Here is a 23,447-nt window from a genome sequence, read left to right on the forward strand (position 1 = left end):
ATTTGCTATTAAAAGCATAGAAATGTATGTATCCTTTTGCATACCTCAGTGCCATTGAGGAATATCCCTATGGAAAGTAATGTGCTGAGTATGCAACGGAATGTTTTGTTGGTCTGTAGAACTTCCATTCCTTGTTTCAGATCCATCAGAGGCTCAGCTACTTCCTAAAGATAAAATATTTCTGTTAGAAAATATAGATTCACATAAACAAGTAAACACAAATCTAACAGAAAAAATTAAAAAGACAGTCCAATAACAAAACAGCAACTGCACGACCTGGATTATTATTAATCGTTGAGAAAGATGCCTAATGACTGCATTAAAATATTATGAAACTTTCAGCCACCATTAGTGTAGCAATTGCATTAACACTAATAGTTCCACTAGGACAAACATTACTTTCTCTACAATGATAATAGCACAAATTTCTGAAGATAGCAATGTCAATAATCATACAATTAGAGATTTGAAATTATTTTTAATATCTATGGACTGAACTGAACTCCATGGCATGACAAACATTTGACGGCCAAACTTGCCAAATGACTATTGCTTTCAAGAAAGCCACATGAGGCTAGATCAACAACACAATTTTGGAACTCTCACCAAGGATTGAACCTGGAATAGCTTGCACCAAAGGCAAGAGAGCTGATTGGAACTTTATTACAACAGCCATGTGATATTTAACTATTACAAATGAGCGACAGTAGTTCAGTGGTTGGGCATGTAACTGCCACATGGGGGACCAGAGTTTCTGATGATGTCCCTGCATAGAGTGGCTCTGGGGCTCACCCAGTTTCCAAGCAATGGGTACCTGGCGAGGAAGGGGGTAAAGGTGGCAGGAGCATGATCACATCAACTCCGCTATGGCAGGGATCATGAATGTATGGGGCAGTACCTCCACAACCCGATGGCATGTGCAGTGCACACGTTCTATATTTTATTCTTTATGTCCAATGTCTAGGAGGAATTTGAAAAAAAAAAATCATAAATGCTACACATTTTGAGCATCACAGAATATACATTAACAAATTGCCTTTCTGCAGAGGAGACTTGGAGAAATAGCAGGCTTTTCAGAGAAGTATGATCAAAACATTATACTTCAATATTTATTAAAAATTCATTTTTAATTTAAAATATATTAATTTCCTAGTAACAGTGCTCATGTGGGGGGTGGGGTGTTCCTCAAACTGGAACAAGCATCCTCCGACCTAGAAATTTTCACTTCAAGCGCAAGTAATATGTATATTTACTGTAGATTGTGTTCTACTGCTTATAGTTATCTGGTAACACTACACTGAGAATCCAGTGTGAATAGTTCCATTTATTACCCAGGTTATGACTGGAATTTGGTTAGCTTCCAAACAGCATGTAACTTGTATCTAAATATATCCGTTTGGGAGTTATGTGGAGAGAGGTTTCCGCACAGTTTTTGTTCACGATCGATTTGGCCACCTGTATAGTGGTTTCGTCAGACATGTACTTTCTTGCCGCAGGTGGTGAGATTCCATTTTCTCTCGCTCGCATTTGTGGTGGTGCTAGTTGACTCAGGCCTTTCACTTTCTGCTCCACCAGCGTGAGTGTGGTACTTACTTTTGCCTCGCATCGGGATTTTGGTGCCACTGGTCCCCGGTCTCATCGTTTCACTCTCTTTTTCAAAAGGCACGTACGGTTCGTGCTTGGTTTTTTTGGAGTTGGCATGTGGGGAGAATGGGTTGGGTGTAACTTGTATTTATTCCTTTGGGAGAAGAAACCCTTGAGCAGTCAAAACAATGCAGCTGCTGAGACTAACATGCAACGAAACATGTCACCAGTGGGGGCTACATTGAAATAACTGGAAAAACTTACCTTCTCACTATTTTCAAAATCCAGTTTGAAAGCCCAGAGTTTGAGCCGAGGAGGCAGCTCTGAAATGGATGCCAAAGTGAGGAGGAACTGTTCGGCGCTGCCGAGAGGAACATCAGGATTTGAACTTTGAGCTTCTTGAATTTTGGACCTCTCTTCCTCGGTTGGAAGCATTGTCAATAGTTTCTGGAAGAAAACATAGAAAATATAAATACTGAAATGACTAAACCCTAGACAAACATCAACTGAGATACAAATTTTTTAATGAATTCTTCATCAGCTGTGGTAAAAGAAAAAGTATTATGGATTGCATATGGGTTAAAATAGGTATACCAGAATCTGGAATCTAAGGCATATGATGTAATGCTGTTGTGTTGTAATTAATGTTCCCAGGTTTGATCCCCGGTGGATCCTATTTTAAACTGTAGGTCCAGTCCTGATTAGTCTATCTGTGCATAAAGTGTGCTTACAACAAACTTTGATAGGAATCTAGGGGTGTGTATGGTGTGATATGATATGTGTGTGAGTACATAGGTACTCAACTTCTGATTATTTTATTTCTTGTTTGCAGAGCTGCAGAGCGGTTGCACTTATGCTAATACGATTGATCTTTAATATATTATAAGCTAATATTGTATACACAAAAAATAGAAAATTAAAAAGAAAGCAGAAAAATTATAAAAGCACATAATTTTGTAACTAATCTATGTGGGCTCACTAACTATACAAAGCCCAAAATAATTAATGCTCATGGTTACTCTAAAATTGATTGAATTTGAATGGAAGTAAGAAAACTATAATTATATTAAACAGAGACTTATCTGGGCTGGACCTATACTTTGCACATGTTTATTGCCACCAGATCACACAATTATAAACTATTCTATAATAAATTTGCTTGCATATATATTAATTTATTATTTGTTGTTATTATTACTACTATTGAGATTAGAATTGGAGGTGTGAAAATGTGTGCAGACTGAACACAAGGAGTGTGCATGCACACCACAGCTTCCCTCTGATACCGCCTATAAGTGGTTAAAAATTAGATTAGCATATTATCGCCAGCTGATTCTTCCTCCAAGATCAATTGACAATTAACAGCTGATTGAATACACAACCACATTGAAGGAACCATCAAATCTTTAGTATGCAAAATCTTTCAGACCAATGAAATATACAGATATTTTTTCATGCGGGAATAAACAAATAATAATAATAATAATAATAATAAAAACTTACCTCTATCCCCTCTCTATTCATGATGGTGGAGTCCATCTTTAAAATAGCAGTTTTGATTGACCTAGGTGGTGGCAACTTCGTCATTCCAATATTGATGGCATTGGAACGTTTTGGATCCAAAACTATAATTTCCTTATTCTTATTCATTTCTTGTTGCTTCTAAAATTACGAAACATACACAGAAATTAATTTCAAGCAAATTAAATGGCCTTTGATGTACAAAACAAAAATTAGATTCCACCACACATTGCACTTGCCTGTACACTGAACAAAAGCCAGATGTGTCGCCAACTATAAATAATGAGTAATGTGGTGGTTAACATAATTGTGTGTTTGTGTGCATGCATGTATGTAGGTGTAATTAACTTATGCTTGTTTTGAATTTTAGCCCATCTCTTTAAAAGGACGAAATAACTTTGTTTATTCAAATCAATCAGAGAATTCATACTAACATGTATTTTTTAAATGCAATCTATTTCTTGGAAGGACTACCCTATCCTTTTCTCCTTAAAACAAAACGTTCACTTATTTATGGAAGTGTTACTAATAAGGTGAACAATGGTTTATATTTCTGATGCAATCAGACAACAAATCCAAAAATGTACAGGGGAAAAAAAAACTCTAGGTTGAAACTGATGTCAATACTTTAGGTACTAAGTGTTTTTAAAATTTAACATATGAATATAACAGGTAACATACAAAGGAAGTGGTAATGGAAGCTTTTTTCAGTGTGCACATATCCCAAAAAAACACATTCAACTTCTTAACACACATAATTCCACCTGAAAAAAGTAACAAAATTTGTCAAAGGTGCACACAGCTTAACGATTTAGAAACACTTATGTAAAATGAGTAGCTACTCTGACAGTAATAAATTATAACTTCCAATTAAAAAAATAAAAGATAGTAATGCAAATATCAACATACTGAAAATTGATCTTGATAAAAAGAAAGTTATTATCCAAAAATGTCAATATGAAATCACCATAACACTGTAATTGTTATTTTTTAATCTTCCTTTTACATAAGTACTCACTATTCATAGGAAAAGTAATTGTACATTTGAAAATTATTTATTTTTTAAATAATAGCAAACTTATCAAGTATCTTATGATTACCATGATGTTGATGAAGTAAAATTACAGACTGATCCTGAAAGTGAAGTGAAGTATCATCATTTACATTACATATTAGATTGACAAGTTCTGACGTGAATCATAAAACAAGCCTAAATAATTAGTGTTTTGAAACTTCTAGTTGCAAGGAACATCAGGTAGATGTTCCTTTTTTTCTCCTCTTCTTTTAGTTCTCAGTTGCCCAGTTGTTATAATTTTGTTAGAGATGTCTCTTACCTATAAGCCATATTTGGAATTGAAAAAATGAACATAGCATTCAGAAACAATGTGTACTTTACTATCTGTTAATTGAAAATCAATTGTTAATTTACTACATTGTGGAGAAAAGGCATGATTGCCTCTTGCACTCCTTAGTCCGCACGTAGCAGATTATGAACTAAAGAAGAACTTTCATGAAGTTACGATTAAAATTTTAATGATGGTAAATGAGCATTAAACTCTGTTCAAGTTAACAACTAGAACATGTTTGATCAGCTTCATATAACATAAACATTGTGGCACAAAGTGGGCTTGCTATGATCATTTCATATCCAACTGTGCACCTATTTTGATACACCCAGTGAAAGAATTATCATAATACTATAAGTATGTCAATTGTAAAGGAAATAACATGTTCCAGACTACATATAGAAACATCAGATTGAAATTGCAACAATAGGAGTTTCCTCTCTAAGAAATTGTATAAACGCAAGGCAAGGTGATTAAGTCAAAACACATGTAATACATAATAAACTATCCTCCAGAGACGGGAAGTTTTAATTTCAATGTTTTGACACACAGGCCTACACATTTGTGTTTATCCATGAATATCATATTTAGACAATGCATTTGTGCCCAATGGAAGTACACAATTTTGACATTAATATTTTTTCAAATATAACTTTCAGAACTTGGGCAATCTGAAATGATATGTCCTGTGAGTGAGTTGGTTGAAACTAGCTGAAAGTGTAACAAAAATATGTATTACATAAAAAATAGTTTAATAATAAATGTTGGTGCCTGATGTTAAACTGAAGGCAATAAATTAATTTCAGTCATGTAGGTAGAGATTTATCAGACAGCCATTAATTACTGTTGTTGAAACTAATATCTTAAATGCTTAATTACAAGTTTTTCCCCTTGGGTTTTGGTTACAATCTCTTTATGTATATACTAAATGTTTCAAATTATATTGCAATATTTGCCAAAGAGTGTCTTGTTTCATAGCATACAAAAAATTGTATTGTACTGTACCATGTAAATAATTTTCAAGTTGGTAATATGCTCATTGCCTAGAATACATGGTTCACTGTATTGATTATGAACTAGAATATGCTGTAGTGAAAGAAACTGCAGATAAGCAAATTTAAGAATATGAAAGGAACATTTGCAGGACATTAATGATAAAGATGTTCCAGTACGAAATTTGATACATTTTGAAAATTAATGTAAATGTTCCTCATTGTAGTGAAGTATCTTGTAAAATAGTGTACACAATCTTGTATCAATTTCAAAAGTGGGCAGGAATTATTTAAATATAATGACAAACATAAACAACAAAAAGAAACAAATATACATAACATATTAAACTTATAAACTATGCAGGGTGTTCCATAATTATTGAATCTGCATTTGAAAATTTTTTTTAGAATACATGTTATATGGTTTACATCCACTATATTTTAACTAACTTCCCAGCTTCCATGATTCTAACTTTAATAAATGCTGAATGATTGAGGTTGGCCAAAAATGCTGAATGATCATGTTTTTGCACATTCACTAAATACATCAGTGATCTGTCATTGATCTCTGTCAATTTTTTAAAAAACAAATCACTTTTTACCGTTGATAAGTATGTATTTCTCTCAAACTGCATCATATTTTCAGTATTGATCATAACGATATCAAATGAAGGTGTCATATGAAATAGCTTGAGACACACAGAGGACATAACTTCCTGAAAAGTTATGGACATTATAATGGGAACATACTTGAACATTACAAACCATGTGGTGGTGGTAGGATTTAATATTTTTAACACTTAGTTGGTGATCTTTTTATGACTTACTTTCTTTAGGAGTAATTAGATGTACTCAATGTTGTGTGACAGATACGATCTTTCACAGTTAATTGTTTATTATGTTCGAATATTGCCTTCTTGAATAAATTATACTGTAGGCAACAGTCCTTTCAATTGAGTCTATTTTAATTAAAAGATGAGTGAATGATGAGGATGAGTAATGATTAGACGGAATTGATGAAGGGACTAACGTCCAGGCTTGGACTCAAACCTGTAAACTTCAATGGCAAGATCTAAAGTTAACATGCTCAGTCACCAAATCTGTGTGCAGGGTTGCATCTCACCTCTAGGCAGCTATAGCCATTCTTTATTTGAAGGAAAAGAACCCATGTTTTGTTTAAATAATAAAATTAATGTTTTCAAAGAAGGAAAGAACTATAAAATACTAGCCTCCCCACAATTATTGTAACTCTGTGTAAGTTTGTATATCAAAATACAGTGCAATCCCGATTTTATGTTCCTGAATTGTACACTTTCCCACATTATACATACAGCCATGGTCTCCTCAAAAAAGTAAACTTGAGGTTCCACCATATACCTCCGAATAATGTCCATTCCAGGTACAAAGGGTTTGGTTGCTCAGTGGTATTATAACAATCTCTGGTCAAGATACAATTTTTGTGTAACTTTTCAACTTTCTGGGAGTTATAACAACAACCACATTTTAAAATTACCTCTGGTTGCACCTAATCATTCATAGTCATTATGCACACAACTGATCATGAATTGTTTTATTTTTTAAAAAAGTCCAATAACCATGGAACACACTGTACAAAAATATACTATAAAATAACATAAATTTCACATACAATTCACATTCACAGAAAGCATATGAGCAGAATTCTACACAGATCAACTACATTCCCCCGCAAGCAGCATACATCTACACAAACAGAACCCAAGCCTACAGTGTAATTCTCATACGTACTTACCTCCTACAGATACGGCATGCCAATGGTGTTGCCAATAAGATTTGGGGGGAAGAAATAAACATTAATAAGCAGCAAAGATAAGTATCAAAAGCCTGTCAAATTAACAATAAATGTAGTACAGTTAAAATAGTAGATAACATAGCAAGTTACACCAATTATGGAAAACTACTGCAAAGCATAAAGTGCTCATACAAAAATGAATGATACTATTTGAAGAAGCAAAAATGGCAAATATGTGCATAAAAGAACGTGCTTTTCATAGACGATTATAAATCAGTTATTTCATGTAGCATAAGTCAATATATCAAGTCTGTACTAAAACAAACTTCCTGGCACAACGGCATTTTGAGGGCCAAGGCTGTCAAGCAGCTTTTCAAGAGGTTACGTCAGCGCATCAAGTAGCATTGCTGCTGGTTTCAGTTTTTTAGACCAGAATGTACAGGGTGTCTCATAAGTAATAGCCCAAACTGACACAGGTGAAAGTACATGAAATAGAAGCAAAAAAGTCTCAGTAAAGTCTGCAAATGAGCTGTTTTCGAGATAATCGCGAATGTGTGATTACAAGCCGCCACTGACTTCATTGTTTGTAAACATCGTCCTAGTTGGTAAAATAATTATAATGTGTGCGAATGTGTGGTTACAAGCCATCATTGATTGCATTTTGTAAACACAGAGTGCTTTACTCCTTGCGCGGTCCAAGGTTTGCTCTTTGTTTACAAAACAGAACATTTCCGAGAGGTGGTGATGTATGGATACAATGAGTACACAGTTCAATCGTTCTGTGGGAGTCATGTCAGTTGTGCTGGACTGCGTAGTGAAAATGGAACCTTACAGCAACGAAGAGTACATTTTACCAACTAGGACGATGTTTACAAACACTGAAGTCAGTGATGAATTGTACCCACACATTATTAGTATTTTACCAACTAGGACGACGTTTACAAACAAGAAAGTCGGTAGCAGCTTGTAATCACACATTTGTGATTATCTCGAAAACTGCTCGTTTGCAGACCCATGTTTACTGAGACACTTTTCTTTCAATTATCATGTACTTTCACCTGTGTCAGTTTGGGCTATTACTTTTGAGACACCCTGCATAAACACTGGTTTTCTAAACCAGAATATCTCAATTCCAGTTTTCTTTAATTGAAACTTATAATAATGTAATCAAATTTTTCACAGCATTGAGCCAATTTTCCATGACTTTCTTTTAGTCACAGGTCAATTTCCACAAGTTTTTCAACATTTCCAGGTCAGTGGGAAAGCTGACATTTCTTATGATCTGCTATGAGCATCAAAGTATGTTACCTCATTGTTCATGTATCAAAACATCAAACAAACACTATGTGATGGATCATAATGTCTTTGAAATAGTTGAAAATTTTTCAATTTGCTTATAATCCTGGTAACCTAAAGTATTATAACATTGAAGCAGCAACCATTAAAAGCCTATGAAAAGCACCAAAAATAAAAAAGTATCGAACAAAAATATGTAAAAGCCACCGAATGCACCCATAATTATATCCAAATGCAAGGTTACTAAAATAAAATATTAAGATTCTAGTAGTCAAGCACAACATGATGCTACTTTCAATACAGCACAAAGTCTTGATGTAAATGGAAGAACGAAAATTAATTCTGAATATAAACTAAAGGTAAAAAGTATTTTTAAAGTACATTTGATGCCCACTGAATAGAGATAATGATTCATTTAGCCTATTTTATTTTGTATCATTGCCTATCCTGCATCCAGAGAGAGAGTAAAGGTATGGATGCTTGGGCAAGGAGGAAGTGAGGTGATCGTTACAACACTCTCGTTATCTTTATTCTTTACATACATATATGAAAGCAACGAGAGTCATTTAACATGGGTATTGTTACCTCTGAATTAATGGTGTATAAAACACCAATATCACACATTCTTCCTACATATGGGTGTATCATATATAATTCTGGAAGGAAGAGAACTTGTGGCTTCTCCATTTCTGATGCCTATGACAGCAAATTAAATCTTAGTTTTCTTATTACACATGGCTTTCCTGCCTTTTAAAGGTCAATTTCAATGGTGAGAATGAATTATGCATGCATTGTACTGTGGTGTATGGAGGTAAGCAGTGCTCGAAGTGGAGGGAATGCAGGGGGATGGAAAATTTTCACAAAGCATCCCCCACCTACTGCACTGTCTCCATGTTGCTCCATGCAAGCATTGCCCTCAACCCCCATTCCCCAAACTCCACCAAGCATTTCCCCAGCCCAGCTAGGAATTTCCAGTTGAGTACTCGAGGTAAGGATCCATACATTATCACTCTACTGTAATGCAGGCGATGTGACAGTATCGTGTTTTGACATCAAGGTGTCGTTGATGAGAGAATGGATGAATTGCAGACCCACTAATGCAGCGATAATGGAAAAATTTCCCCACAGGGATCAAACCCTGGTCCTTGCATGATGGTTAGATGTCCCACAGATGGAAATTGATGAAGAGTAAACATTGATTCCAATACGTCAAGTGCTAGCATATTTGAGGAGAGAGGAAGGGATAGACAGATACAAAGTAATAGAAGTAGAGGCTGAAAGAGAAAGAATGAGAAAATGAACAAACTATGATGAAAATTTTTGGTACTTGAAATTATGACTAGGTCACATTTCCAGAAATGCCATGGCAATGATGATGTACAGTAGTAACAAAATGAAAGGACACACAAAGTCCCAAATACTTAAGCTTCACAAAAGCATGCTTAGGATATCTATTTTTTTAAATTTTGCTGCAATAACCTCTCCACCACAGATTTTAGCAGCGGTTCTCAAAAAGAGGGGAGGGGGAATACCACCACATTGAACTTGTTCTGTTTTTGATTATGTATCTTGTGGTAGTGATGTACTGCTGTTCTTGGCATCATAAGATTTTGAGTGTGATTTGTTCCCCTCAGGGACATCAGTAACAGGAGGGCAAAGGTAGGGTATAGCCACCCCCCCCCCCAAAACGGTCCCAAGAAATTTTCCAAAAATGCCATTAGCTTTTTAATATGACTGTTAATCTCTTATAGTGGACATAAATTTGCATGGAGAGTGAATTCACAAAAGAGAAATGAGAGAGAAAAAAGATGGAAGGAATGATGTAAACAAAGAGAATGAGGAAAAAATAGAATTGGAGAGAACAGAAACAGAATGATTGAGAGTAAAAGAGAACAAGAAAGATTTGATTGATTGATTTAGTTTATTTTACTTCGCGTTTTGTGTCTCTTGGCTAATTTGCGAAGATGGAGATGAGCGATGAAATGATGAATGGACATTCACAAACAACCAAGCCCGAGCAGGATTCGAACCCGGGACCCTTGGCGGCCCAGCACGATGTGCTAACCACTTGGCCACAGGGTCTGGCAGAACAAGAAAGAAACAGATGCAAAAGGAGAGAGAAAGAGTAACAAAAATGCTGAAAGGGAAAACAGAGAGAGAGAGAGAGAGAGAGAGAGAGAGAGAGAGAGAGAGAGAGAGAGAGAGAGAGAGAGAGAGAGAGAGAGAGAGAGAGAGAGAGAGAGAGAGAGAGAGAGAGAGAGAGAGAGAGAGAGAGAGAGAGAGAGAGAGAGAGAGAGAGAGAGAGAGAGAGAGAGAGAGAGAGAGAGAGAGAGAGAGAGAGAGAGAGAGAGAGAGAGAGAGAGAGACCGACCGACCGACCGACCGACCGACCATTACTCCTGAAGCAGAACCAACCTACAAATTTTGTGTCCACTCTCACGCCAGCCTAAACTAAACTCTCTAGTGATGCCACTGGTTCTCATTCGTTCAGCTCTCTAGCTTAAAAGAACCAATGTACATAATTCTACAAGTTTAGGTTTATGTACAAACCTTATTTTTTGTCTCCGTCTGCCTACTGTGTAATATCTGCTGTATATGGTACTATTGTTCAGTAATTGCTATCATAGTTATGACCCAATTCTACTGTTAAATCAATGACAAATTTTTGTTTGCAGATTTTCGAGTGTTTTATCCATTCCACCACTCTACTGGACCCTATATCTCCTGTTGCAGCCATTCTTATTTCTTGAATTTATCTATGCTCTTAAACAATTTAAAAATAACAGAAGAAACAAAGAAATGAAAATATAAAGATGTATTTCTGTTCTTACCTTCCTCTCCTTTTGAAAGTAATGCATGCAAAGAAAAACAATACATTTCATTTAATATGATACATTTTGGAAAATCTGATGTGCTTTACTAAACTCTACAGTTTTGTAGAAAATTGTAAACCGTAAGTTCATTTCATTGTTGTGCAATTGTGATTTTGGTTTAGCAATGGTACTGGAGAGAAATAGTAAAATTGAAGCAGCTTTTGCATTCAATCTTGATTCAGGAATATTTTGAAAAGTGCCTTAGCTGCAAGTGTAATTTATGCTTGTGCCACAAATAATTGTGCATGATATAGGTTTTTAATCTGTTTCTAATGCACTTGAAACACACATTCCTTATACAATAAAATTAGATGTACAATAGTCATCATGGAGATCCAAGGCCTGCAAAGTAGTAATTCACGATATGGTATCAAGGCTAGATGAGTTGATGCATGGCAGTCTCATCTTGTCTCGTGAATGAGAAACTGTGTCTCATTCTTGATCCCATCTTTGTCTCATTCTCAGTTTTGTGTTGTCTCATGTTGAAAATGTCTTGTTCTCAGTCATGTTTCAATTTGAAAATGCCTCTCTTGTTGTCAGCCTTGACTCAAAATGAGAAGGGCTGTCTCATTCTTAGTCATGTGCTGCTACACTCAAGAATGCCTACTCAAACTTGATGCAGTTGTATACAAGATAAGTTTCAGAAGTTTAATTTTGGTCTGTCCCAGGCACTTGGATGCATTGTACAATACTGATATGGGATAATGATGGATTGTTATTAAAAGTGTCTGACTCAGCAATGTTCGCATCTTCTTAAAAACATTAATAAATAAGTGAAGTAACTTCTATTTTAGGGGACTTATCAAAAACAAGCTCAGTACAAGAGACTGAATATTAAGTCCAAAGACAGTTCTGATTGGTGCAAAAATATGAGCTTTAAGTCTAAATGAGAAAATTTAGAGTTATCAGTACACTCACTACCTTGGCCACAAAATCCGATTTCAAATTATCCAATATCCATCTTGGATACAATGGATAATCTGGATATCTAAATACCTGGAAAATCCAAATGTCCAAATATTTATCCAGATAATCTGAATAGTAGGAGTGCAGACTTGATGAAGGATTTGTGAAATATGAACATGACAAACAAAAAAATATGTGGATAGCCTGTAAAATGATAAAACTGTCCTGATAATGCATACACCGGATATCCGGACATTTTGGATAATCCATATATCTGGATAATTTGGATATGCAGATAATTAGGATAATCTGAATATCCAGATATTGGATAATTTGGATATACATACAATATAATCCATATATCTGGATATCAGAATATCTGAAATCTTGATATTTGAAATGTGGATAAAATTTTATCTGGATTTGACCATCCTTATCGCAAACATGAATGTAGCAAGTTGACCCACATTTTGCCCTCATAATAAGGTATTACATATTTAATTGTATTGACAATTTTGTTGAATGTTCTCACTAATATGTATGCATACAATTAAGTTTTCCTCTTCCATTATTGTGTATCAAATCATTATGAGCCAAAGCTTGCTAAGCTTTTGCATTGCATGATGTGTTAAGTTCCAGTGTGGCTTGTTTTAATTTCTGGGCTGCTACAATTTCTTCAAGTATCTCCCCACTTGTCCTCAAAATGTTGGTTCAAAGCTAAATGTTTTGGTATTCTCATCAGGAAACAATCCTACGACAACTAAGTGAAAACACTAATCATGATCTGTCAGGTATCTTAATTTTATGACCTCCTCCAGCCAAGGGGAAGACATGTTATATAGCATAAAACCTCTAACATTAAAGAAAAATTTAAAACAATGCATCTGGATATAATGGTGAAAAACAGTGTGAAATAAATATTCAAACAGTAATAAAAAAAAGTTACTAGTATATTTTCACATTTGTTCTTATGCTACGTGTTGAAACACTGATATAAGCACTTTATGCAATGCCTAGTAATATGAAAGCATTAATACAGTATGTTTATTTTACTTTCAATCTTATTAAAATTACTCAATATAAAATTGATTGATATGAAAAAAGTAGGTGCAAAATTTGTTTATATTTAATTTTAAAACACAAAGTAAAAAATATTTCTTTTTCATTTTTAAAAAAAATGTCGAAAAAAGTTCTTAAAAACTTAATAGTATGAAAAAAAATTACAGATTTTTTTAAAAACCTATACATTCATGCATATTACTTCTAACCACTTCTAGCAACAAATAATTGAGTGAAGCTAAGTGAATTTAGTAAAGCTGTGACAGATATATATTACTTAAAATATAATGTGACAAATTAGGATAGATGCACTTATTCCCATGTTAATAAAGCAATAGTTAAAAAATTATCATATGTGAGTCTGCAGTTAATTTAATTATTGCAAGTGTGCCCAATTAAAATGACCCATGTTATTAAATTAGAAAAGAATGCAATGATTTGACATAGGTAATCACAATAAAAATACATTTAAGGGAACATAATGTAATTATGAAGTCCTAAGTAAAATTAAAACTATATTATATTGTATATTGTATTTTATGTCACTTTTTAACTTTCTAGGTTAATTGCAGTGATAAGGATGAATAATGAGTTAATGATATAGATGGAGAAATAAACACAGTAAAACATTCTTGCCTTACTTGAAATTTGAATTTGAAATCAAAATTTTGGGTGCGTCAGCACTTAGGCTATTTTGAACCTGTCATGTTGTATGGGATCCAGCCCCTTGCCATAACAAATAACATAACTGTAACGTCGCATAACTAAAATCTTAAAATATTCTGACTTAGTTTAAAAGCTGAGGCTGTAAAGGGGCACTTAGCACACTTAAGGACAAAAAACAGGACAACACACAGAATTATACTGGGCATTGGGCCAGTCGCCAAAGTCTCGTTAGTCTGCAAAAGCATTTCAGGGTGTACTACGTGGAAGTGAGGTTGACAATTGGGTGTACTATGTGGAAGGCCATCCCTTACTTGTAATTCGAATCTACTATCCCTGGTGCTGTAGTTACATACTACCATTATGCTATGGTGCTATGGGAGGGACTATTATCAAACATAGTATCTGCTAGGTAACTACAGTAAACATTAGTTTGTAAAAATAGTTCTGAAAATGTTTGTGTCTGCAGAATAGAATTGGGTTATTTTACATTGCATTTCTGCCACTTTGGCTAATCACGACAATGAGAATGAATGATATAATCCACAAAGTGAGTTGGTATCATTGAATGACGTCTTGCCTCATTTTGATTGGCTAGCATGCTCAGAGCCATGAGGAAGAATCAAGCCTGCTCAGTCGGCAGGCATCCGTTAAGGGGGAAAGAGTGGAGTGACTCTTACTGTACACGTGAATGGTGAGTGCGGATATGCGAGGGGGGGGGGTGTAAGTAGATTGGGGTTCCTTTTAATTCTTTAGTTAGATATTTATTTATTTGTTCAATATTAGGTTTGTTATTTTCAATTGATAATTAGATTATTATTAGTTTCAGTATAGAGGAACCTAATCTATAATTCTCGGTCATATGGCCGCAGGCACTACTCACGTATTGTCCCCCAATTATTAATCAACTAAGTTGTAGGATATAAATTTATTTGAATTTGATAGAAAAGGAAAGGGAAATATTAACTAGTTGTCTATTAGAATTCCATATTCTGGCATTGTTAAAAATAAAATTGAAAAGATCTAAGTTCTGGTTTGAATTCGTAAAAATAATTTCCTAGAAGAATGGACTGGGACAACAGCTTACTTTCATTGGCACTCTGTATACAGTAGATCCTGCTTTATGCAGTTGAGATTGAGCGTGACTAAAATGAGATGGGCCCTTTTTTATAGCTTAGTTACAGTGATGATATAATGAAATTGAAGAGATGCTTAGAAAGAATGCCCAGACTGGGGTTCCAACGGACTCCTGGCATCATAATATGCTGTGCTAATCATTCTGCCACAGAGGTCGGCATAGACTGCATTGACTATAACACTACTGGAAACATTTTCCATTTGGAGTTGGAGACTTAATCACATTTATTTCAAACCAAACAAGTTAGGCTGCTAAGTTATGCATCAAATTATGATTCACCTTCATCGACATGATTAACACAGAGAGCTTAGAAAAAAAATGACAGAACATAACTACAATATAAGAATTTCAAGGACTAGAACTACATTATGGACACAAAGTGCCTCTCAAATGTATTAACTTGATGTGAGTACTGCAAATACATAGACTACAGTGAATATAGCTGGCATGAAGATTTGATGGAATTCTATATGAATTCTTAGCACGTGTAAAGTAAGAATTTAGAATATATAAGCCTGATTGTACAAAACAAAACATGTTTACGAAAAAAATGTTGTTGCTGAGAAAAGTTTAAGGATCTAACAGGTCTACACAATTTATTTTCATAAAAAGGAATAAATAAATCAAATAAAATACTTTAAATTATGCAAATGCATTTAATGAAAATTTTTAAATAAAATTACTTGGGACTTCATAATCAACCTTGTTATGTAGCATTATAATCATGTAGGAATCACTTGAAATATTCACATACCTTACTGATTATATCCTTAGCTCTAGACTCGAACAAGTGCTCCAACTTTTGAGTGTCGACAGGAACAGTCTGCAATTCATCCCAAATCATACCAGTCTTTTTGAGTTTGGCTAATATGATAGGATCATCTCTAACTTCCTTCCAAAAAAGCTTTACTGTCTTCTTTGTCTTCTTTATGCTTTTTTGTGACTCGTCACTATCGGGGTTACTGTTTGTTAGCGAGTTCCTATGTTTCAAATTCACACCAAACACAGGAGGACTAGAAAAATTTGAAGGAGGCATTGGTGGTCCACTACCACCAAATTTATTTACAGGAGGGGGAGGTGGTGGTCCAATCCTCGGCATGGCCGGTGCGATCGGTACTAGCGGAGGTGGGGGTGGTGGCCCACCATTTGTAGCCATGCATGGGGAAAGAATGTCAATTTCATCTTCGCTTTTCAAGTCCGTAAAATCAAGATCACAGAGCGTTAGGGGTCTCTCCAAGGAATTCACTAGTTCTTCCCAATGTAGTTCGTTCTCGGATTTCTTCTGCTCCACACCAACTTTAGCAACTTCCGAAGGCTTGAGATCAACTCGAGATTTTGACCTTGCGAGCTCTTGTTTTGCTTTCGACACTACGCCGCACATGTCACCTATCCTTATGAGCTTATCCTCGACGGGGCTATGGATGATGTTTTGACTTGCCAGTTTCTGAGTGAGGTCCTTCACCGTGCTTTCTCGCTTCAGCTGCAGCATCTTTCTCTCGGGAACGTCTCTCTCCTGCTCTTTCTGAAGTGATGCTATCCTCTCGCTGACATTCTCACACTTTTGCTCGCCATTTTCGTTAGGCCACACTAAAGGCTTTTTCACTAGTCCATTTTCAATTTTTCCTACGCTAGTCTCATTTTCGGAGTCTAGTTTGTTTACTGCGTTAATTAGTGGGGTGAAATCTTTGCGGCTAGACACACGGTTCAACTGAATTTTGTTGGATTTTTCAGCATCATCTTCACAACCATACGAGCCATTGTTTATCCAATTTTGCCGTGCTGTGTTCAATTGTGACTGAGATTTGGAAGTTTTCAGGTTACCTGGAAAAATAATAGAACTTTTACTTATATTAATAGTACATATTAACAATATTCCAAACCATACACAAATATTTATATGCCAACACTAAAAAGTATAACAAAATGACAGTGATAAACTATAGAAAATCCCTTGGAAATGTTTTGGACTTACAAATTGCATTTTTATTATTATTATTATACAAGTTTGGCTGGAACAAATGTACATTTCTTGTAATATGAAATAACTTTACTGTAAAATAATATATCAGTCATACAAAGAACAATAAAAGAATGACTTAAGGATAATTTCCAAATTATTTAAAACAAGGTCAATTGTGAAGTCTATCAGAGACAATATCACAAACCAGAAACAATTAGGAGAAGATTATATGATATTTTTTCTTGCATTAGACAAATAGAATACTCATCAGATGATACCTGGAATGCTGTGAAGCCAACATCCTAGGTTTGAATCCTGGGAAACAGTGATGGCAGAATAAACAAAACACAATAGGGCATTGGAATTGATTTGCTTTATTTTTCTTTGCTTTTCTCCCACTTTTGGATAATCATAAAGATGAGGATGAGTGATGACGATATCATGAAATTGATGAAGGGACCCTCAGAAATAACACCCATGCCCAGGCCAGGATTCGAACCCAGGACCCCTGGCATTGTAGCATGCTGTGATAAGCACTCTGACACAGGAGCCAGCTGGGGGTCCAGTCATGTTTAGTATACACCAAAATACCACATAAAAGTTCATATTTGGGATAAAAGAGTTTTTATTATTAATGAAGAGAAGCAGTAAAACCATCACTGTAGAGTAAGGCCAGCCGCACACCAGATCAGACTCTGAGAAGGTTTAACATGGGGCTCTTATGGGCAGCCACACACTGGACGAAACATTTGACTTGTCACCTTGAGTCACGTTGCGACAGTTTGTGAATGTCTGGGAATTTGGTATCGCAAGGAGCAGCTTGTGACATAACGATCTGTGCATGCATGAATCCATTCAATTCGGCCACAGACATCTAGTTACAGACCGGAAACTTCATGCCAAAATTTCTGCACTGGGAGACAGTATCATGGCGGTGATATATTTATTTAATTGCAAATTAAACGTGATTATATTCTGACACAGGAGATTGCTGAAACAGAAAATCTGGATGACCGGGTTAATGTTGCCCTTAGGAAATAAGCTAAATAGCTCATGTATTGTTATTTGACCTATGATTTAGGTTTAATTAAAGGACAAAGCAAGATGCTACTACCTTTTGTATCTTTATGGAGATATTAAGTCATATTTTAAGATGCATTTTGAAATATTAAAAACTGACTATACACAACATATAAAATTATACATTAATTCTGCATGTAAACTGTTATCATGTATTGTTAACCTGCTTCCCAAATTATAAAAGACAGGCCTAGACCTGTTGCGTACATGGGCAAAATCTGCCATCAGATTTTAGCTAACTAACAAAATCACTCGCCGTGTTGCTTTGTCACTCGTTGCATCACTTTGTGACTCATTGTGTTGCATTCTGTCATGTCACTTTGTGACTACTCGTGTCGTGTCACTTCGAATCCGGTGTGCAACTGGCCTAACACTCTCCATTGTGTTTATTCCTTCATTATTTCATCAATTTGCCATTCATCCTCACCAATACAATTAACCTTGTTGTGGGAAAGAACATACAATACGAAAAATTACAAAATGCAACATTATAACATATATAAAATTTCACATAAAGGACAATGCACATAACAGTGATGATGTAAGTTAACACAACAATTGAAAGGATGCGATAGGTTCGATTAAGATAACAGAGCTAACCAAGAAAATAAATAAATTTCAGTTAATTAGCCTTCTAACAAATAACTGAAATAAAATATTGCTTAATTGAAAAAGCAGTTTATAACATGTAGAAACTATTTGGAACTTAATGTTTTCATACTCTACAACTAAATCCAAAATAAAAATGGATCCAGAAGAGAGTATCCCAAAAATTAGATTTCTCTGTGAACTTGATGATTAAAATTTCCCCCTAACTTGTAAAGATATTTAATGAAGGCAAATAGAGATTACAAAAGAATGCATTTCAGTACATTTGTGGTTTAAGATCTGAAGAAGTGAATGAAACCTTTAAATGCCACTTGTGCCACACATTCACAGTTTAATAGTATTTATGAGGATGTAATAACAATTGTAATAGTTATTAATGATAATACTATTATTCTTAGTGCTTAAAGTGGAAATTAATAAGGTGAGGGATTTTGCTCAAGCCTTGAAATTAGCTGGAAGGATTGTGTTTAGCATGATGGCAAAGAGGCAGTGGGATGATGATTTATGTAAACTTTCCTACCTGAGAATACCCCCTACCCCCTGCACTCCTCTAACTTTGAGCAATAATTTTACTTCTCAATTTTATATCAATGTCCTGATGCAAAGCCCTCCTTCCCCCCCACACAAGAAATTCCTGACTACCTATATGTGATAGAAGGAAGTGAAAATACGTGGGAAAGCACAATACATAGGAAGTTATATGTGAAGAACCAATGATAATATGGAATCTTAGAAGAAAAATCCAAAAGAACTTGTCTGAGAGAAGAGTATGTACCTATAAAATGCAAAAAAAATGCAGTAACCTACAGAGTAGAAGCATGGAACAAGAGGAAGAAAGTCGAATGCAGGAATCAAGTTGTCAAGCTGAAATTGAGTAAAAACATGGTTTGAGAACACCACCTACATTTTAGAAGCCACCGACCTGAGGACTATTGAGGCAGCACCCCTTTAAAATCAATAACAGGAAACCAATATGGAAAAAAGGAACTTCTGTTACAACGAGCCAAAGTTTAAGTCCACTTCATGCTGAAAGAGGCTAATTGGAACTGGATCTACAGTTTAAACTAGGGACCGAACCGCTTTCTCACGAGCCTCCACTGGAGATTGACCATTGGATTACAAGGTGAAGGAGTATCCACTATACCATTGGAAAGAACATTACAACGAGGAAAGGAAAGATGAGTCCAGCTATATCCTGTACAGTGAGTAGGGGTTGTGGAGGTACATTTTCTTGCCCTGACTACTGCCCTCACTTCCACATGCCTCAGCAGCAGTGTGAGATCATCCAAACAGTTACGAGGTGAAGTGTGGTCTGCACAATGAACCCCCAATTCATTGTTGTACGTTTCCGCCACCGATCCATTACACTGGCCGAAATCTCAGGAAACAAGTTGTTATGCTTCCCCCAGGAGACTCGAACCAGCATTCCACAGCCAGAGCCCAAAACCTGACACCTTAGACTGTGGAGGTAAATAGAGACCCAAATAGAAAAGGAGGAAATGCAGTGGAACGGAATATGATGGAGATGCTCTGTGTGTCAAAGAAACACACGGAATAATTGCTAATGACAGTTCTTGTATTATACAGCAGACAGAAACTGTAAAGTCCAAAAAATAAAAACACTTACTCCTCAGTTCACAACAGACATGTATTACTTACTCTCATTGATTCTATCTTCCGAATTTGCCAGTAAGGCCTTTCTTGAAGCAGTTGTTTCCTGCTGTTCGCGGATAAAACTACGTTGCCGTTCAGCCCGCTCTCTCCTTCGACGAAGAGCAGGCGTCACATCTACATCTCCCACTGGCATTGAGGAAATAAGGTCAAGTTAGAGGAAACCACATAGGGTTAAAGCATACAGAAACCTCATTACCACACCTACTGCTTCGTTAATGTTAAGTATATTAAATTACATGAAAAAAAATATTTTTCACAATGCAAATAAATATCATAACAGTTTTAGAGTCTGTTAGTCTTATTTCCTTTGAGGATTATGCTGGCAAACTTTAGTCCCATAATACAATGTTAAAAACTGTTAATTTTGAAGTTAGAGATTTCAAAGGCTATACTAAAAAATGTGATAATATTAACCATTTCTGTGACACATAAACTACTGCATAACAGTTTCAATGATCCAAGTTACCTTAGACAAAAAAAAAATTCAAACTGTATGTTATCACACCTCATATAAAACTATCAAAAATACTTAAAAGTACAGAAAAAATATGTCATGGTAATAGCTGCAAACTGAAAAATATTAAAAATACAATTACACAAAAATGTATTTTAGTGAGGTTGGAAAGCAAGGAAAAATGGAAGAATATTTCACTTCCAGCGGAGACTGGCCCTTTTGGGGGCAGATACTACATTAATTCCTGAACCTAAATGGCCCCAGACCCCAAGTTTTTAAGCGCTCGTTTGTCTGTAATGGCATCTTCAAAATGGCGGTCATGACGAAGATTCTAAACCTGAAACCTGTTAGTTTATTGCAGTTATTTATCATTCATGACATCTTATTTTCACCTAATTTGCAGTTTATAACTGTATTATGATAATAAGAAATTAAAAAGACAAACTTTATCAAATAATATTAGATATTTTGGCCAATATGGCAGCAAAAAGTCTAAAAATAAGCCTTTCAGCTGTTTCATCATGTTTTGGAAGTGCAAGAACTCAACGCTAGCATCCAAAATAGTGTCAGACTAAGCCCATGAAATAATAATAGTTCAATTTTTGACAATCTGTATATGTACAGGGTGTTTCAAAAGTCTTGATACCATAGGACAACTGCGTTATTAGTGCAGATGGCGAAAAATGTAAAGAGAGGAAAGTTGTTGGAAATATGAGGTTTTCATAACAATGTGCTTCAATTTTCAATGTAGCATGCACCGTTAAGGCTGCTCGCTGGTACGAGCCTCAATGAGAACTGACATTGCCTTGTTGCCACATGCTTTGTCCTTAAGGGGGAATTTACGTTATTGCAACACCGTACTGTACTCGGTAAATTGGGGCACGTTCTCCGCCGGAAGCGAAATATTTTCAGTCTTTCCGACCCCACTCTTTAAAAAGTGTTCAATACTATCTTATTCAAAAATAAAAAAAATACCAAAAAAAAAAAAAAAACACGATAAACTTGTTTTCTCTAACTTACAAAACTATACACAATTAATGTATTGTATTTTTTTAAAATTTGCATATGGGACTAACAACCAGTGCAAAATATGCGCAAAGGAGTCAAATTCATTGAGTGTGAACTAAATATGCCTATTTTTTGTTGAAATTAGTAAGCAAGTGCTTTCACACTACCACAAGTATAGAATTAATTGTTCAATCAATGAAACACATACATAATTAAAATTTTAAAAAATCAAACCAAATAATAATAGATGCTTTCGATCCTTTTTGTGAGCGAGCACAATACTTGTACCTTTAAAAAATACACATAACCAGGTTTGTTATACAAAACCTTTTCTTTCAGGCAAGACACAGAAGTAAGAATAAAAATACACAGTTTTATATATTTGTGTCAACTTTATACAGAGCTCGATTACGTTAAAAAAAAGCAGGGGTGAGTGTTTGTTTGAAGTTTTATTGTGTGGGTGGGTATGTATATATGTTTGTTCCAACATAACTCTCGAACGCCTAGAGCAATTTCAACCAAACTTAGTACACATATAACTTGCAATCTGGAAAGAATACTTTGGGGGTAAGACACTCCTGGCACCCCTAGGGGTGAGGTGGGAAAATGTAAAAATATTCGAAACCGACCGATATTAAATTCCGCACAAACAGACATCAGTGCCTCTATGCAATCCCGCACAATGATAGTGTTTCTCGGGTTGTCTAACATTCAGGCTGTGTTGCGAAAACGACCGATATTACTGTGGAATCCATAGTTTTCGTGATACTCCCAATGCGGTTCAACTTCAAGTTCATCACCTATCGGCATGGGGGTGAGAGGGGGTGAAAAATGACCTAGATTAGTGTCGAATCCATAGTTTTTGGAGTCGCTAAGCTAATTGGTGACATTCACGATCACATTTAAAATTAGTTACATTTTACCCTATAGTTATAATTCATTATTTTCCTGTCTAATACAAGATTGGGATAAATAAATACCCGGGCAACGCCAGGTAATCAGCTAGCGATTTGAATAAAAATGCACATAAATTGATTGATTGGTTTAGTTTATTTTACTTCGATTTTCTGATACTTTTGGCTAATTGCAAAGATGAGGATGAATGCTGATAAGGATGAAAGGATAATCACAAACATATAGGAACAATACAACATGAGCCCCATGGAGGATTATAGTGGCAGAGAGACTAGTTGCTAGAGCCTCGCTAGTCTGCAAATTGCAGTCCAGGGTTATTCCGTGGAAGAAAGATTGGCATTTGGGTGTCTTTTGAAGAGGTCACCCATTACACCCTACATGCAAATTGAAAATACCATGCAAGAACTTTTGGGTTTTCAGCACCAGGACTGCTTTTAATGGAGTATTAATTATTTTTTTTCTTCTTGGAACTGCAGTTAAATCATACTGTAAATTTTGTTCCATATTTTTGAAAGATCGCTTTCCCTGGTCATTATTTGAGAAGAATGTGCGTATTGAATATCCTGAATTATCCAGTGGCTGTTATTTGAAATCTCTT

The 23,447-nt window shown here is 35.4% G+C and overlaps 1 protein-coding gene across 10 annotated transcripts in view; it reads right to left on the bottom strand.

Moving 5' to 3' along the window:
* Nucleotides 1-23,447, bottom strand: part of Fhos (Formin homology 2 domain containing) — a 292,809-nt gene that overhangs the window by 23,630 nt on the left and 245,732 nt on the right. For 9 of the 10 annotated variants that reach the window (XR_014441685.1, XM_083122315.1, XM_083122313.1 and 6 more), the window contains 5 exons: nucleotides 20,458-20,598; nucleotides 15,904-16,970; nucleotides 3,088-3,246; nucleotides 1,849-2,031; nucleotides 45-164 (listed from right to left, as the gene is read on the bottom strand). Coding sequence is in view for 9 of the 10 variants with exons in the window: in XM_083122315.1 (XP_082978441.1) it covers nucleotides 45-164; nucleotides 1,849-2,031; nucleotides 3,088-3,246; nucleotides 15,904-16,970; nucleotides 20,458-20,598 (1,670 nt within the window). In the remaining variant the exon portion in view is untranslated. The remainder of the gene's footprint in view (nucleotides 1-44; nucleotides 165-1,848; nucleotides 2,032-3,087; nucleotides 3,247-15,903; nucleotides 16,971-20,457; nucleotides 20,599-23,447) is intronic. The other variant, XM_083122317.1, reaches the window with a different exon arrangement.

This window comes from Lepisma saccharinum, chromosome 5 (genome assembly GCF_977018435.1).
Source record: "Lepisma saccharinum chromosome 5, izLepSacc3.1, whole genome shotgun sequence".
NCBI classification, from domain to species: domain Eukaryota; kingdom Metazoa; phylum Arthropoda; class Insecta; order Zygentoma; family Lepismatidae; genus Lepisma; species Lepisma saccharinum.